This window comes from Poeciliopsis prolifica, unplaced genomic scaffold (assembly GCF_027474105.1).
Source record: "Poeciliopsis prolifica strain line A6 unplaced genomic scaffold, Auburn_PproV2 SCAFFOLD036, whole genome shotgun sequence".
In the NCBI taxonomy this organism is placed as follows: Eukaryota; Metazoa; Chordata; class Actinopteri; order Cyprinodontiformes; family Poeciliidae; genus Poeciliopsis; species Poeciliopsis prolifica.
The window spans coordinates 6020814-6040108 of record NW_026562411.1 but is presented as its reverse complement, the minus strand read 5'-3'; the positions used below and the strand labels follow the sequence as shown (position 1 = coordinate 6040108).

Genomic DNA, 19295 nt, shown 5'->3' with positions numbered 1-19295 from the left:
TAAATAGAAACCTTTTCAGTTCCATTACCATCTCTGGTACTACAGTGCAGAAAATACAAAGGTTATTACAAAAGTAGTTGCCAAGTCCCATTTGTGTCTTTTTCACTCTAACTTTTCTTTTTACACATATCCTTTCACGCACACATAGTCTAATCTAATAAGAACTATCCCAGTTGTGAGTAATGTTAAAGTGACGTAATAGTTTTTGTGGTCACAAGGGAAACGGTCCTTGAAATTGCACAAAAAAAAGTTCAAAATGAAGGCGGGAATGTGGTCATAAATACTAGAACAGCAAAGCAGGAGTTAAATAAATGTGTGTTTTTTGTGTTTTGTGCGTTGTGTTTCCACGCACACTGTGGTCCCCTTTGTGTTTGCGAGCGAGTATTTCTGAGCCTTCAAACGTACAGTAATGGCTAATCATTATTTTAACCACACCACATGCGCCGCAAAGAACTCATTACGCATAAATCAAAACGGCCTTTTTCATACAGGGAAACAGATTTACTTCAAATTGGTTTATTGAAATGGCGTTTTCACTATATTTCTTTGTGAGTAAGGCACTGCATTGAAGGTGATTTAGAAGGCAAGAGGTGAACAAGTAAATAGGTTCCACTGGTTGCACAAAACAAACAAGATTTAAAAAGCATTTTGTTCTTTACGAGCAACTATACATCTTTGGTGATCATCAACTGTGATAAAAGGTCTTATTGTGGTTATACTTGAACCTTGTTCAGTAACTCTCTCTGGACTTTGTCAGCATATGTAGTGCTATCAGTTGATGGGGATTTAGGGATGGATGGATGGACTAGAATGGGAGAGAGTCTGTTAATTTTCTGTTCTGTTGCTTGAATTTCTCTGACTTTTTCAGTTAAGGGTTCTTCAGAAAATTTGAATGACAAAATATTCAAAATAAAACCTTTATAATGTAATAATGTGCTCTCAATTATTAAGAAAATTCCTGCAATGAGTATTTGTTTTTGTATAGTATATCTTTTCAGTAACATTTAACTTTTATCTTTACATCTGTGCACTTAGAGAACCATAAAAAAGAGGGGAGAATAAAGATAATATAGATAAGAATAGTAATGAGAGAGTGAAATGCATTGGTGCAAAGAGAGCGGTTTGGTGATGCATATCCTCCTTTTTCATTTCTCCTCAGTGCTTCGGTCTTTCATAGACAGGATCGGTAAAGTGGCAGCTGGATAAAGAGAACACCTGCTCTCTTCATCTCTCTTTGCCTTGCTCTGTCCTGCTCTATGTGCATACAGCTCCTTTTTCTCCCTCCTATTCATTCATAGCGCTCCGTGTCTCTTTTCTCAAGTCTCACCCGTTTTGTTGCTCCCTCTCTCAACCCCACTTCAGTATTTGCATTGATGCAGCCTGTCAAACATCTTTCACAAAAAAAAAATATTATAAAGGAAGAAAAAAGAAATGCAGATGGATCTCAATTGCTTTTGTGTCTGTGTGTGTTTGTGTGTAGTAGGTGGAGATCAGAGGCACAGCAGCAGGAAGAGATAAAGGGAGGGGTGCATGTTATTTTCCTGCTCATAATTCTTTTTATTAGCCTTGTCTAATTAATTCAGCGCCTCCTCTCTCCCTCACTCGCTGTTTCATTTCTAAAGCTTCTCTGATTCCTACCTCCTTTTTTTCAGTTATTAATTTAAATTGACACTGTGGTTTAAGGATGTGTTGCCTGTATTTAGGGATCTGTCTAATACAGGAACATCTCATATATTTCTCGTGATGAAAATGGACCACAACAACAAGGTGCCAGTGAATAGTAAGCATCCGTCCATCCAATGCCCAAACCACAGCAATGGACTTATTTCAGTAACAAAAAGCAGTTCCCACAAGACTGAATGAAGCTACCCTCTGGAGGGTAGCTTCATTCCTGCTAGTATCTGGGATCTTGCTCTTTTTTTTTTTTGTACTGTTCTGTATGAAAACAATAACAACCACCCAAGTGTGATGCTTGGAATGTGTTATTCCAAGCAAACATTGAGTTGTAACATGAATTTAATTGATCAGAAAAGAGAAGTTGGGTGAAATGAAAATGTCAGTATTTTTGACATATTTATGATGTAGACATCACCAAAATAAACTTGAAATGTAATTTTGATTTCCACTTTCATAATAATCACTCAAATTCTCAAGCTCGGGCTGACACAGAGGCAATCTGCGTAAGAGTTGTGACAGTAATGACAGTTACTTGGGCATTTTCAAGACATCTCAACAACAATAAATAGCTTGGAATGTTGCAATAGCATGTTAAGATTAGCGTTTGTGTGACTGTCTGCAGTGCATTGTGGTTTGTTTTGACTGAAGAAGCATGCAACTTCTGTACACTACTATTGGTAATACTTGACAAAAGCCCTTAGTTTCAGTGTACTGGACAGATAATTGCATTTGGAATATTTAACAACACTACAAGGTGGCTGAGTAAGTTTATAGTGGAATAAGTTTGGTATTTTTTAGGGTTTCATTGCTTACATTTTTAACAGCTATATCATGTTCTCAAAATCAAGATTTGTACTGGCACTGACAGGCTTCAAAAGCAATGACAATATTAGGGATTCATAAAATGTGTGTGTTATGGTTCACTTGACGGTCCATGGTACTACTTCATTTCCTCTTAGCATTGTTTGGTATTTATTTTTGGGCCTTGGGGTAATTGAAGAATTCATAATAGTTGCTTTACTGCTTGGGTAGTGTAAGTGTTGTTGTAGTCACAGACTAGTTACCGGTTTTGTGTCGGCCTAAAACAAGTCCTACTTGCAGAATCAGAGTGTAAAATAATGTCTGTTCTGCTTTACGGTCATGTCTGCAGCTGTTTGGATTTATTTAAAATTACTGAGCTGTGATGAGGCAATTTCAGCTTTGTGTGCCTATTTATGAGTCTGTGTGTGAGAAACATAGAGAGGAAACATGCTAGAATCCTTTGCATGTCTTCACTGTTACCGCCCACAATCGTCAGTAACCCTCTCTGGACTTTGTCAGCATCTGTAGTGCTATCAGTTGATGGGGATTTAGGGATGGATGGATGGACTAGAATGGGAGATGAACTTACTATGACAGAGAATGAATGAAAGATTGCAAAACAAAGTTTAGACAAACTTGCTAAAAAGACACACACACACACACACACACACATTCAAACACACTGGGAGCAGAGAGAAGGTCACGAGAGGATTAATGGCTGTGCTCTGATAGATAAACCAATCAAACAAACAAAGACTTTAGCACGCGCACACATTAAAAGGCAGGATGTAAAGCAGAGATACACTTGAATAATCCAAACCACACATAGAGACATTAAGAGATTCAAAGTAAGGAAGAAACCCACAGAGAAGAAAGGCACAAAACATATTCTTCAAACATACGTCCACTGTGGTCTATGCCTTTATTAGGCTTGAATTGAGTAGAGCGCTCCCTTCTCTGAGGCTTGCATCCACAGACACGGATTAAGTACTTCATAAAAGCATATTTTCAGTACGGTATTAGCATTCATTGGAAATCTAAAGTCAGTCAAGTGCAACAATTTGCAAACTTTTCCTCAAGAGACACAAGCTTTGAGATTAGATCGGAGCCAGCACATGTGATCTGTCTAGCTTTCGTTCAATTTAATTCAGTTTATTTAGATGACATCATTTCAAGACACTTCACAAAAAAGTCAACTTAATTCAATCATACATGCATTCTAATTGACACTAGTTATTAAGCAGTGCATTAAGTTCAGTTTATCACTCAAATTGTCTGTAAAAAATTACTCTCTCGAATAATACATGAGAAAAGGAACCGGAAGTGGACAGTGTTATTGAGGATAATGAGAGAAGGCAGTGTTCTCACCATTCTCACCATCATTCATCATCACCTGAACAGCTTACCAGATTCTACCTGTGGACAGGAGAATGTTCTTGTTCTCCTGTCCACTGTCATGCCCACTGTTTTGAGTGGGTTAATCTACTGGCGATTCTAACAGTATTGTACTAATTTATTATAGTGGCAGTAATGTTTCCTCAAAAAAAGTATTCATTTATTTTTTTATTCAAAATGTTTTTTCTCTAGTCTGACCAGAATGGTGGAGACCCAGGGAGAGGACAATCCTCTGGGTATTCATGTTGTTCCCTACTGCTCTTCACTCAGCGGACGGTGAGTTTTGTGTATATTCATCCGCATTGTTTTCAACTGAAAAAGCACCCATCCCCATAAGAGCTAATTGTTGCTACACCATGAAAACAAAATAGCCTTTGGAAGTACATAAACTCTGAAGACATAGTGGGAACTACCAAGTAAAGAGAAACATAAAAAAACCCACTGTGAGCAGTTTTTTTTTTTTTTTTTAAGCATTCTAAAGGACAGCATGATGTTTTTGAATTATTGTTTTCATGACTCTTGCAGACCCCGTCGCTGTCCTTATAATCTTCATTCTTAACACATTCTCGTCCACTCATTCCTTTCCTCATCACCTCGTTGCAGTTTCATTTCGTCACGTTACAATCACTGTTCTTGTACCCTGATTTTTTTATTCTTGTGTAGTTGAACTGTATTTGTAAATTTGTATAACTTCCTCTTTGAAGATATATTTGTTTATTATTTTCTTTTTACCACAGGTCTATTCAGTTTATTCACTTTTTCTTTTATTTCTTGCTTATATCCATTCTTGTGTCATTTTCTATTTTGTCCTTCTATCTGTCCTTTCTCGCTTCTCTCCTATTTTTTGTGACTTTTTATGTTTCTTTTTTGTCAAAACCTAACTATGTGTAAATATCACCCATAAATTTCTGGTAAACTTTAGAGATTTATATTTGAAATGACCATAAAGAGCTCAGAACTCTTCTGGGATTTTTTGTTGAAAAATGTTTAGGAGCCCTGACCATCTATTGATTGCAACCTCTAAAATGTCTTAGTGAAACACTTTTGGAGTTTTTTTCTTTTCATTTTCTATCAGAAATTTATTAATGCTATGTTTCAAAGAAAAATTTTAACTTTTTCATTTTTATGTATCTCTTGCTGGCACAGGTCTCTTGGTCTGTATATTCGTGGTGTGGACGAAGAGAGCCGCTCAAGAAAGGAGGGCTTGTTTCAGGAGGATGAGTGCATTGTGAAAATCAACAACACTGACCTCATGGACAAGACATTTAGCCAGTGAGTGCAGCTGTTTATCTCTGTTTTTCCTCAGAGGCTAACATTTTCTTTGGTTTACAAACTTTGCATATTTTTTTCTAAGAAAGCAGCACAGATGCCCAACATAAATGCTGTAAACTGAAACTTTCTTAAATTATGTAAGGAGAATGGTCAGGAGTGCAAATTTTGTTCACATTACATCACAGTTAGTCAATTCCTTTTGTTGTTAGTAAATGGAGCAATATGAATTTAGGATTCACACAATAAATAAATGTGGATCTTAACAAATTACTTATACGTTAACTTATTTCAATCATTCAATAGCTAAAAGTAACACACCATAAGTAGAGACTCATTCTACAGTGCCATATATGATAGGCAAAATATATGCTAGACTAATCAAATAGGATTTTGAATGTAGTTTGCCTGCCTGAGAAACACAAACATCTATCAAACGGAAGAAAAACGAAAAACAAGTATTTTGTGTTGTTTAAGATCCACCTGCACTGTATCTAAACTGTATTTGCACTTACAAACATAGAGCATTGCTGCTTCTGTTCAGACTTGTCAGGTGATATTTCAGCTGTAGTATTGTGCAGCAAAGTTTTGTGTGAATGGACACAGGGCCGTTGTCCATGCCAGATTATTATTGAGGCTGTCTGATTAGAATATCGGTTTCATACAAATGTGGCTGCACGCCTTGTTCAATCAGACTTAATAGTGATATCATCTGAGCACAATGGTCTCCATACTCATAACAAAACACACAGCTTTCGTATCTAATTTCATCCTGCGGTCAATACAATCTAAATCTCTGCAAAAGCAATTGTTAATAATACATGCTCGTGCAGAGTGAGTGTTGGGTTCAAATGGTTGGGAAGAGAGTACCACAAATTAGTTACATGACTACAGTTCAACTTCTAGTGTTTTGTTGATCATGTTGTTCACAACCTTACAAATATGGCTTCCACGTTTTCAAGAAAAAAAGGATAATGTTCCATGATTTGAAACCTTAGAACTAAGATATTCCCTGAAATTAGCATGAAGAAAAAAAATATTAGAAATGTTTCTAATATTTACTAAGATTATTAAGCATTACAAAATATTCTCATTCTCACTTCCTAATTTTAACTCATATCTTTTTTGTTTGCTTATTTATTTATTTATTTATTTACAAATTTTTGACTTTATAATATCTGATAATATCCTGACTGTAATGTAGTTTATGAATTTTATAATGGGAAATTCACTTTGGTTTTTGCACATGTGTACAGTTTTGAAATCAGAAAATATAATTTTTTTTCATGTAAATAGAAAATTATTATTAGTTTTTTGGAAGATGTTGGTTCCTTTGTGGCAAATCAGTCTTTGCCTTAGACTAACACTCTGTCACAGGGTAATGTTAAGATTGACATACTGTATGGATTGTCTATAATTATGTGTCAGCAGAGATTATATTTGCAAGGCAAAGTATTGCCTTAAGACACTTTATTTTCCATTATGCTAAAATGACTGTACTCTTAATGTAAATATACATAATGACGTAGTAGTTTACATCAGTTGTAAATTTTAAAGTTTTACTGTTTCACATTTTTCCATCAAATTCGTGGAGGAATTTTTTATTTCTGACTTTCAAACAAAGTCAACTCTAATCATAATAAACTATTCGGAAAACAACAGGAGTGCAATCAAATGAAATTTCAATTAACTGGATTTACTCCATTGCTTATCCGAGGTGAATGATGCTGATTAGCAATTGCTCCTGACACCGCAGTGCCTGTAACTTGCTTAGCATGATCTGATCTAAATTAATTCCCTGCAAAATGATCTTTTTTATTCTTTATGAGTTTCTAATGGCTGTGTGTCCAGGTGTTGTGGCTCTATGCTTCCTCAACTGTTTGGCTTTGAGCTCAGAGAAGGTGATAAACAAGAAAAACGCTGCAAATAGCCATTACTAATTCAACTGGAGGAAAAGGAAAATTTTTACACACATAATGATGATGTTTCAGTGGAATTGAAAGGAATCAGTTTCTAAAACTATAATTTCCTTTGATATTCTGTTTTGTAATTGTTAAAAATCAAATTTCTTAAAGTTTTCAGTACCAAGGATCTGGGATATACTTTAAATACATCATGTGTAATCATATTTATTAATGGTATCTATTTTTCTCCTAATTCAGTTATGCCCTCCCACAGTATAATTAATTTTCTTGTCTGAAACTGATAAGTACTCATTGGATGTTTTTATGAATAATGAAATTATCACTGCATCTGCTAACTGCCTTTGCTTTCTTTTAAAAGACAAAAACAAAACAACTAATTCATCAAACTAAATTAACTATTTTGTTTTGTTTTCTCTTTTTCTTCTTTTCCTTTGTAGATCTCAGGACATTTTTCGTCAGGCGATGCGGTCCCCACTTGTCCGTTTGGAAGTTGTGTCCTCGTCAAACAGAGAGAGATATGAGAAAGGTTTGATCAGTCAGCTGTGTGTCAGCAGTACGGCTCCGAACAGCAGCCCTCGTGTCACCAAGGCCAAAGATCCACCGCCACCAGTCAAAGCCAAACCTGCGTTTAAACCTCCCGAGAATTCAACTCCATGTCTTGTAGAAGAGACTCCTATTCTTGAAGCAGTTGGTGTGAGTTGTGCTTCAGTTATACTAAAAACACTCGAATGTGCTGTAAAAATGCCTCAACAACATTGAACGGATATAACAATTTAGTTGTAAGATCTAGTAAATTGCAGTGGTTCACTTACCAACAAGCAGACAGCACAGATATCAAACAACATGCATTCATGCCAAGATAAAACACCTTCAGCAGGTCTGTTTCCTCCCACCATTGTATAACGCTCATGATCTAAGTTTTGGTTCTCTCTAAGTTCTGTATTTATTACTATACTTATTTGTTTTTCATTATTTTCCTGTGGCTTTAAAAAGCAATAAGTTCCACTTTATTTTTACCTTATGTCCACCTTCCTCCTAGAGCTAAAAAGCTCATAAAACCCGAACACATGTAACCATGTCGTCAACGTCACTATGGTTACTTGGCTGACATTTGAAAAACAACTGGCTCAGAGGGAACAGTTTCTTAGCAACAGCTTATTATCTTATTTTATTAAAAATAAGTTTTGTTGGTCATGCAAGAACTCTGTACAGTTCTATAAACAGATTGAGAAGGCACACATTTTGATTTTTTTTTATTTTAACCATCGTATTTGATATATTTATTCAATTGCTTTGTTGTAAACTGTCTGGAAAAGTCTGGAAGTTCATTCTGTTTCCAGTAAGGGAGGAGAAAAGACAGAATTCATTCCTTCCATTCATCTATCCAGTTTTTACAGGTTCCATATTTAGTCTGACAGCAGAAATATCTCCTATTAAATCTTACTGATTTTTTAAAAAAAGTTATGCTGTTAAAACAAAAAGAGAAATTTAAGTTATTAAATGTTGGCTCTTTTACCCTTAAAAATGTTTATGATCCAGAACATCCAGGGTGTTGTGTGCAGATAAACCAAAAAGGATTTCTTGGCACTTCTGGCTCCAGGCAGACCTACATCTCCTAATTAAAGGAGTTTTTGAAGAATAGCTTCTAACTCTGGGTGTTCGCACATCCTTAAAAAGGCTTAAAAAGGCTTACATTTGTGTATCTAAAGAATTAGAGTCTTAAAATGTTTAAAATTAGAATATATATAAGTTGACATCACAAGCCCAAATGTTGTTACTTACTGTTCATTACTGTTCTATGTATTTTGTTTGAAGTTGTCCTAAAAGCTCCATGTTCTTAATGTAGAGTCCAAAGGAGAGAGGTGATAGCCCTCTGCACAGAAAAAGTCCGGCGCTCTCCAGCTTGGTGTCCAATAAAAGAGGAGGGCGAAGGCTGCGGATTGATTTAAAGAAAGGTTGGAAACATCTTTGTTTGTATTTTGAATACGTACAAAACATTACAGCATGAAGCATAGTGTTAAAATGTTTGTTTTATATATTCAAGGGAGTGGATGAAAGTATAAACTTTTCTAAATTCACTGCATAAAGATCCTGCAGTGAGACTAAATTGTTGTAGGCCATTTTCAGTTAAACATTCAGCATTTAATTTTTTTTCTTGGTTTGTGGGATTTGCCTTTTTCATTTTAGTTAAATTTATTTAAAACTGTAAATCTTTAATTTGTTACTTGGCATGGTGTTTGCCTTACCAGTTCATATGGATTTGTTTCTGTTTCTGTAAACCTATCAGGCAAAGTCGCTTTCCTCTCTCCATCTTCCACATTCCTTCTCTTCAGGGTCTATTAAGTCTTTATTGATCTGTTCATTTCTGCTGATATGAATTCATAGCGGCCCAAACTGCTGACTTGGCTCTGCTAAAGAGACCAGACTTAATGAGGTCTATAAACCACACAGCCAGTCCCTGTGTCTGCATGCAATGTTTTTTCTGTTCTCACGGCCATGTGTATGGAGACCTTTCATACACATTTATATGTGCACATATTTTCTGTGATTAAGTTTTTTGTCTTTATCTTCTTCTTTTCCAGAACATTGGCTCTATGTTTCCAATGTGTTTCATTGATTTCACTTTGACTCTTGTCTTCTTCTCATCCTTTTTGACCTATACCTGAACCCTCTTTTTTTTTCATCCATGTCCTTCCTTTTCTCCATCTATTTGTCCTTCCTTTCTGGTTTCCTCCTTCCTTCTAATTTTTTCTTCCTGCTGTCCTTTCTGACCTTCTCCTGAACCCCCTTAATGCTTGCAGATGTGTTGCTGCACCTGTATCTGAAAATTTAAAGCAAAATATTCAATCGTTCAATACTTAAAGTTAACACACACAGAGTATATTATATGGAGTCAGGAGCTGAGTCAACAACACTGCACCTAAGCTCTCAGAATAAAGTACCTGTGTGTGGGACATTGAATTCAGATTTTCACCTTAAAATCCTCTTGAAATATATTCAGACCTTTGGAGAAAAGCTCTGATTTCTGCATCTCTCTGTGGATGTGATTGTAGGTTCAGAAGGTCTTGGATTTACTGTTGTAACCAGGGATTCCTCAATACGCGGCCTGGGTCCTATTCTAGTCAAAAACATTCTGCCACGAGGAGCTGCTGTCAAAGATGGACGGCTTCAATCTGGAGACCGCATACTGGAGGTATAGCAAAGCTTACCCAAATAGTTTTTGTTATACCCCAACAAAGCTGATGGAGACAAGTTTCTGATATGTGTGTGCATAGCTAAACGGTGTGGATATCACCGGGGTGGGCCAGGAGGAGCTGGTGTGTATGCTCCGCAGCACTCGTCAAGGAGAGACTGTGTCCCTGGTGGTTTTACGGCAGGATGAGATGTTCCTGCCCAGAGAAATGGTAAGAACCAGTCCAAATGCTAAAATGGCAGCAAGCAGAACAAGATTTTATGTTGGCTTGAAGAATCACCTGTCAATTAAAAGGCTATAGTGTCTTATTCATTCTGGTAATTTTGTTTAATTTTAATTTTCAAAGAAATTTGGCTTGATTCTGCAGTGTTGTACCGCTGCTTTATCCCGCTGTGGACAAATCTCTTTGTAAGGGTTAGAAAATTTTGTCAGATCTGATTTTTTTCTGCACATGTTTTTACACATTATGCTAAATTTCACCTCTGTTCTAATATTCTCAATAAACTTCTTTTTTTCACTCGTTTTATTTTCCTCACTTCTCTTGACTTTTTATATCAGAAACAGTTCTGGCACTAACAGCTTTTTTACTTTGGTTAAAAAAAATTTACCTTGTCTTCCTTTTATTTTAATTCACCAATTACAAAATTACATTTCTATGCTAATGATTGTTTTCTCTTTATCTGTCTCTCCTTCACGATGGTGTCATTATATTACGTGGGGAGAAAAACAATACATAAAAAGTCCAAACAAAATACATAAAGGTCAAAATCTAATTTGTGTCATTGAGTTAAATAAATATTTGATTCCCTCCAGAAGAGCCAGAATTCAGGCTCCAACAAATTGGCCATGTGCCACACTGATCAATCAGTCAATTAATTATTTTATCTTGTTATGGAAATAAAACACATCCGTCCATAAAATCAATTTCTTTCCATTAAAACCTCCCTGCTACCACATGAACGACCAAAGAGACTTCAGATGATCTCAAGGACAAGATTGGGTTTTTGAACAAGGATAGAATGGATTTCAAAACCACGAGAAAGAAGTTTGGAGAGGTGACTGATATTTGTATAATTATTTGGAGAAACTGAAGAAATATGAATTTACCATCAATCACTCCCAGCTTCAAATCCACTCATCTGCAAGATCTTTCTTCATGGGAGTCTGCTAAAGAAGATGTATGTAAAGGTCTTCCTAGATTCAGTGAATATCTGAATCATTCAGTAAAAGTTTTGGACAAAGTTCTGTGGTTAGATGGCACTTTAATTGAGGTCTTTCAACTCATCCTACCATGTTTACATAGAGAAAAAACGTAGAGAAGTGAGATCTTCCACTGATCACATATGTGTGAAGAACTGATACAATAAATGGAATTATTATGTTTTGAGGCTGTCTTCTGCTCAAGGTACTGGTTAAGGCCGATATATTAATGGGATGACTGGAACACCAGCATTGAGGGATTACAGAGGAAGGTCAAATTTGGTCACAGCTTGAAAGAAAAACTTTATCTTTCAACCTGACCAGTGGGTTAATCGTCCAGTATATCAGGATCTCAACCTGACCAGTGGGTTAATCGTCCAGTATATCAGGATCTCAAGATATCCTAGCAAGGCAACAATGGAGTGGCGAAAGAGAAAGCTTATGAAAATTACTAGTCTCTAGTCATCAATCCACAAAAAACCTCTTTAATGGAACTGAAGGTATGAGTAAGGGAATTGTTTAGCAGGAAACCCAAACATTTTAAAGAACTTTTAAAGTCAAAATCCCAAGTTACATGTGTGAAGAACTGATACAAGAAAATGTTTTCCAGCTTTGACCAAACTCAAAGTCCATGATGCAAGTTGCACTGGTGGCTGTTGGGCGACCGTAGGCGGTACTCAACTATTTGCAAGGTGGAAAAAAAAAAAAAAACTAAATTAATGTGGAGCAAATCAACTCCAACAACCAAAAAAATTAGTTCTTGTGAGTCCCTAATCTTTACTGCATCAAAATCATTTCTCATGGCTGCTTTTGACTGTACTCCCTTTACGGAGTTCAAACTTGAGTCTTTACAAACAAACAGAGACTTGTGAATTTACTCATAAACCAATCTAAGAACTGTTACTGATAATACATATGGATTGTTTTTGTATGAAAGGTTTACAAAAATACAACTAATCAAACATGTAGAAGGAATGCTTTTTCTATGAATGCATATTTCAATATCAAGTAAAAAAAAAAAAAAGATTTGCAATTTGTTAGGGATTTTTCCAACTTGAAACTGGAAAATTCTATTTCTGTCCATAATGTGAACATCTTACTAAATCTTCAAACAAATATAGATAGCCCTTGAAACCTAACAATTTCAGTTTGCCTGTGTGGCGTCATATGGTGACCTCAAAAAGCCTTAGTCTTATTGTGGGCATCGGTGGAAATGTCTGTCAAAGATGGCTTCACTTAGAAACTTGGCTATTTATGGTTGTGATGCGTGTCATGACATGTTTCCTGTGGGATCAGATTTTTATTTCATTCAATGACACTTGCTTTTCTGGATTTTTTTTTTTTGTTGCTGTTGGCAGTCTGTCTTCACTTTAAAGCAAAAGTGAAAACAATGTATTTCTTTATATTTCTAAATATGAAAAATAGACAAAAGATCAATTCACTGTTCCCTTCTCTGGATGTCTTTTTTATGAAATTGGATGATATTAGCATCACAAAAAAAAAATGCTGATAATTGTCAGATAGTTGTAATTGTAATTTTTTTCTTTTACTTGCCCACACTTGCAGAATATGATATTTAATGAAACGTTATATTATTTTTCTAAACTTTTAGGGGCACATTTTGATTAGAAGAATTAAAATTTGCCTCCTCTCTTTACCCTTAACTCACGTCTGTGGTTTATGTTTCCTCTTCCTCAATGTGTCTTATTCTGTTTTTACATTGCTCTCTATGTCTCTTCCCTTTGTGCCTCTTTCCGCTCCTGTCGACTGATGTTTCCTCAACGGCTGCCAGGCGACCAAACACAAACATGTGCATGTGACTCTGAGCCCCATAGGAAACTCTCTGTCTGCAGACAGGAAAAGCTGTGAAGTGTTAGTGTGCGAGCATGTGTTAACATTTGGGATAATTTGTTAATGTATCCAGGATTTGATCGTGTGTGCATGTCTGAACTCTTGGGTCGTTTGCTGCCTGTGAAAGCCAAGGATGCATTTTTGGGGTGTATGCACAAAATGTCAGATTTTTTTCAACTCTTGTTCTTCATTTCAGTTCACCACATACTATAAAACTAATTAGCAAGCAACGCTGGAGTGCTGCAAGCCTTAGCTGTTGTTTTATATAGACCACCATGTCTTGTATTTACTCTTTGTTTATAGTAGACATATTTTCCTGAAATGTTGTTGTGTGTTGTTGCGTTTCTTAGAAAACTTTACGGCTCACTCTGCCCCATGGGTAAGGCATTGTTGCAAGTTTCTGTTGTCTGATTCTGAAGTTGTATAAACCTATTTTCAAATTAAAAGTTCATAGATATGCTCATGTGCTTAAACATTAATTAGAGGATAGATTGTGAATTGCTGGTGCACTATTGAAGGATATTTGGATAAGTTTCCCTTAAAAAAAATCATAATAATGTTGCCATGCATAATACAATAAAAGCTTTTACTCTTTTTAACCCTTTAGTATAAAATGTATCTTAAAAACAAACAAATCTGTTGGATAAAAAATTTTAAAAATATAATAAACTGGTTGGATTTGGTTAATTTGTACAATCGTAACGGATGCTTTTTGAAACATAAACTCTATTAGCATTCACATCGGCCATCAGTCAGAGAAACCTGCGATAAAATCCACATGTCCCAGGACAAACACATGTTTTACACATACAGAATCTATTTTTCATAAATACAAAATGGAAGATGTGGTAGAAATTAGTCAGAGATGCTGCCAGAAGTATGGTAATGATACCAGATTTACCAGGGAGACAAACATGTATTTGCATGTGAAGGGAAACCATGTAAGCTTTTATGTTCTGCATTTGATGACAATTTCATGTATGTTTTATTTGTCTGATCCATACAGTATAGTTGCAAGACAAAACCTTGTATAGTGAAACCAAACTGGAACATTTTGATTACATAGATATACATTTGGCATTCAAAACAACATATTAACAAAATAATAAAATACTTACAGGGAGACAGGGTGGTGGCAGCATCATGGTGTGGGTCTTCTTTCCTCTAGAGTGAATAAAGTTTAAATTAGTTTCAGATACTAGTCATTTTGATCCAAAGCTTTAAAGTATTGGTTGGAGAGCTGGAGATGAAGAGCAATTTCAGCCTCACCTGGAGAAAATTATATTTTATAAAAGCCCGACACTAAATTTGACAGAACATTTGTGGGCTCATATGAAGAACTTTCCTCAAATCTGGGTAATTTTAAAAACGGTGGGTGCAGGCTCATAAGTCAGTATGTCGCAAACTGAAAGGATGCTTCAGCAATATAAATACTTAAAAGTCTGCATGGTAACACAATCAACATTTTTTCTCAACAAACTCAGAGGTTTTGCTGTTGACTTATACAACCTGTATTTAAACATTGAAATATCTTCTTGGGTACCTATAACTTTAATTATTGAGCTATGTGTACATTTTAGTGCTGATAACTTAGAGGTTTCATTGAAGCTGCCTTATTGGAGTCTTTATTAACTCTTACAACATTTGTAACATTGCTGATTGTTACAAACAGAATGCCAATATAAGCACTTTAAAAGCCTTTTCCTACAGCTCTTCTGCTTTCTCCGTATTTGTACCCATTTGTTTGTGTTTATGCGGGAGGGAAGCAGAAGAAGAATGTCGCGGAAATGATGGAATGATCTCGTCTTTCTTCTCCTCCCCCTCTTCCGTTGTCTCATTTTAGCCGACCATCTGGTGTTGTCTGCTAATGTCTATACTCGCTGTAGAACAAAGACGTTACACCACCTCTACATGCACACAGGCTCTCACTCAGTTTGCCGATCTGTGACTTACAGCATATTCATACCCAGTCCACGGTATAGCAAGTATGCATCATGCTGTGCTGGCTCTCTGTGTGCAGGCTAAACACATCACAAACTCACGCACTTACTCATTTATACAGTGTGAAACCTTTTTTTCTGCAGTGATTTTCTTTCCATATGAGCAGGGATATACCTGCTGAGTTGGCTAGTGGTTCGGAACTAATGTTCTACACAAATACCCTATTTTCTGCCTGCAGATAACGCAAACATGTCTTTTTTTCTCCCCCTTATGTTTTGTTGTTCTTACATATATGTTTTATATTCCTACAGGGTCATTTCACATTTATGAATTTTCTGTGTGATGATGCAGGCAAGATTTAATCTGTCATCAATCAAACAAATAGAATGGCACCTAAAAATACACATCAATAATAATAATAATTAAAAAAAAAAAACTAAAAAAAACAAAAGTGATTATAAATATTTATTAATTTATTCTTTTTTATTTACCTTATGAAGGACACAGTTATGCAGGACCTGATGAGTGTGTATGAGTTGTGCCCCCAAACCATTTTACAGTGGTTTACATGGTGTTACATGTGATCAATGAAACTTATATTGCATTCTTAGACTTTTTGGATCGCCGGGCAGCACTGAGCCAAAGATTAAGCCCTAACTTGAATAGAGGGTAAGGCCAGTGACATTGATGTACATAATGTCCCATTTGTCACCTTAATCGCTCCATTACAGGGATTGCTTTGACTAAAATGTATTATCCTGTCATTTCCAACCTAAAGATTTAAAATAAATCTTTAGGTTCAAAGAGCAGTGTAAATCAAGGCACATTTAAAGAAAACATATCTGGGGAATACTGTCAAGTGTCAATCCATCCAAAACTTAATAGTATAAAACAATCCAGTGATCAGACACTAATATTTTGTTCTTTTACAAAGCAAAACGGAGGTTTTCTGTATTTTGAATTTGAATATTACTAGTTTGATCCATTCTTGTTGGTCTGTTTCAATTTTGAAATCTCCTGACATGATCACAAAGACGTAAGTATTATACATTTATCATAATATTTTTTTTTAGCCTGCAAAAATGTGTACATTTGTTTTCTATGGGCTTTTTATTAGTCATCTTTTGACCTCCTATTCTGCCAAACTATTCTTCTTTCTGTCCCTGTTTTAAAAAAAGGAAAAAAAAAATAGTGCCAGATGTTCCTCACACTCACATCGGCATGAAATCAGTAAACAGTTAGTAAATGGTGACAGACCATGTTCTTAACAAAGCAACTGTATTGAACAGTTTCTTTACTCTGATTAAGCCTCATCCATCACTTCCAGCAAGTCTGTGCATTGGTGTGCTTCTTCCCCTCAGTCTGTTGTTTCTTTGTGCGTGTGAGAGAGTGCATTGCACTGATACTGTCACCAGTGTGACCTCACAGTCACTACAGTAGATCCCCCATCTGTTACACCACTCTGAGACCTGTTTATACACAGACACACATACACACACTTGGCAGCTTGGTGTCTCTGCAGGAGCTGCCATCATCCCAGTGGAGAGCAGTCAAGAAGGGTATCACATCTCTCTTCTGTGGTTTTCTGTCTCATCTCACGTCTTTCTGCTGTTTATCAAGGGCCTTTCAGCCCCTTCCTCCTCTTATCATCCAACATCACTGTTGTGTCTTAAAGCGCTGACCACAGGAGAGACCTAACGGTCGCCAACGTCAGGTTCTACTGCACACCTCAGGGAATCAGCTTGGATATTTCACAATGCTGCTGCTTTTCTTTGAGATAAAGACTTAGCTTTGCTGTAAGTTGTTCCTTGAAGACAACAAAATCAGAAAAATATACTTCAAACTGTCCTTCTTGCTTACATGAAACCATGGCAGTAGTCAGACATTAGGGAGCACCTTTCTGACACAACAAGGTGGGTTTCAGATATTGATTCACAAGACTCCTTCTCTCATTGTTTCTTATGTACGGTCTGTGCTTGTTTCTTACAGGGTTGCTATGTAGTCTTCTATTTCATGAAGGACAAAAATCTAATGATGCCAAGCAAATCAGATTGAACAAAAATGTTCTGGAAACCAAGCATATGGGCTTCTTGCTTAAAATAATAATACAAATTACTGGTCAGAGCTGTGGTTTTGTGCAACCTTTATTTGTGAAAACAAGAAAATATGTTTTTTCAAAACTTTTTTGCATTATGATTTCAAAGCATTTACAGAAGTCAAAACTAGATTGCACCATCGGTTCTCAAACTTTCTACATTGTGAGCTACAGTTTTGAGACTCGAATACTATGTGCAAAATCATTAGGCAAGTGAGCCTTTTGGCCATGTCATTTGAAAAGTCTTTCAAGGGAAGACATCACTTTTGAAGTTGGAAAAATATCAAATAATGATAAATGTTGCATACAATCAACTGGGATGTAATATATGTTGAGTGAAAGAAATATCCAGAAGAATCAGATATGAAACTACCAAGAAGCCTGTCCCCTGTAGTCTACCTACCCAGAAATAGGATTTTGTTTTCAGATCTCAGAGACATAGTTGAGGTAAGAAAGTCTAAGAATCAACCACAACTAAACAAGACATATGTAGTTGACATGCCAAAACTAACACAAGAAATGTCTAAAGACAGTTTTATGAACTCATGATTGATGACTCTGGCTGAATCTGATGTCTTCAACTTCAATATTAGATTATGACTTGGGTATGTTCTGGCATTATTAAAGATCATGTAGTTGGATCAATTTGGATTGCAAAATGACTCCAATCAGCTCCCAGTCATAATGTCTGTGATTTAGAAGTCACTTCCTTCAAACTGTGGTATGAGAAAAAGTCACCATTGCTCAAGAAGGTATTGTATGCTTTTTATTCTCAACGATGTTCAATTACATGCATCAAAGCAAGCCAAAAAAGATCTAAAAGTCCAATGAGATGAACCCCCTTCCTCACCTTGCTTGACTTCACCTTGTGGGATCTTTTCATTTTAAAGTGAAGGAAAATAGTTGAAAAGTGTCGAGCAGACTGTGTTTGAAGACACCATTTCAGCCTTTTGGGTAACAATAAATGCTTAATTATTACAATTATAATTAGCCCTTTATATGGCAATTTTCATTCAAATTGCACACCAGCCTGTGGTTTTGAGATTGTAACATCTGCATTTGCCTGTGCTTTTTACATCAGAATCCATTGGTCTTTTTTGTTTTTCTCACAACTCTACTACTCTTGTTGTCCAATTGCAAACACGTTGCACCAATTTAGAGTCCAACTTGACATTCTGCACAACCTTTAAAGTTTTGTTTTGTAGAATGCAGAAACTGGTCTTGCAACATCATGATGCCATCTCCACTAACATCAGAAGCCTTTCATTTTTAACATGTAATTTTATATTGTCGTCCAGCCTCTGTAGGACTGCTTTGTTGCAACACTAAAACTGTGGAACATTACTACTTTGGCCATTTTGAGAAACTGTTGATGGGATTTCACTTTGTGAACTTGTCTCAAGTGGTCAGTGATTGGACAGTAATTTTCAGAAATGGAAGCTGTAATGTTCTGCTTAGTTCAAGATTGGGTTGAAGAGCTAGCAAATCCAGGAAGGAAATTCATACTTCCCAGAGACACTTCTTCTAGAAGATGGTGTTGAAAGGTCAGAAATAATATACACTCACCAAAACTTTGAACACCTTTCTAGTACTGCTTCTGACCACTTCTTGCCCCCAGACCTTCCTCAATTCAGTGTGGAATCAGAAATATTCCTCTCAGATTGACATGGGCCATGTTGACAAGGGCCAAGTTGATTGTTTTTGCCTTATGGTGGCTGGACCTTTGGACATGAACTATAGCAATGCAGCTTTTAACATTGACATTTTATTAAATACTATGGCAAAACTATGTTTAAGTAGACCCCTCATGTTATCCTGACAACTCAAATTATAATCATTATTCTTCTTATTTCTCATGTCATCCAGTCTTTCTCTGTCTCTCTCCATCTCACACTTCATTTCTCCTGTAGAGGTGATGTAGGTGAAGTAGTTCAGTGTTCTCACTCAT

General features: G+C 36.1%; 1 protein-coding gene across 4 annotated transcripts in view; it reads left to right on the top strand.

The window, feature by feature from the left end:
* The window catches only part of LOC129374401 (partitioning defective 3 homolog B-like), a 196678-nt gene that overhangs the window by 55494 nt on the left and 121889 nt on the right, over positions 1-19295 (top strand). For all 4 annotated transcript variants that reach the window (XM_055052799.1, XM_055052798.1, XM_055052801.1 and 1 more), the window contains 6 exons: positions 4066-4149; positions 5020-5145; positions 7505-7760; positions 8914-9022; positions 10121-10260; positions 10343-10471. In XM_055052799.1, the coding sequence (XP_054908774.1) occupies positions 4066-4149; positions 5020-5145; positions 7505-7760; positions 8914-9022; positions 10121-10260; positions 10343-10471 (844 nt within the window). The remainder of the gene's footprint in view (positions 1-4065; positions 4150-5019; positions 5146-7504; positions 7761-8913; positions 9023-10120; positions 10261-10342; positions 10472-19295) is intronic.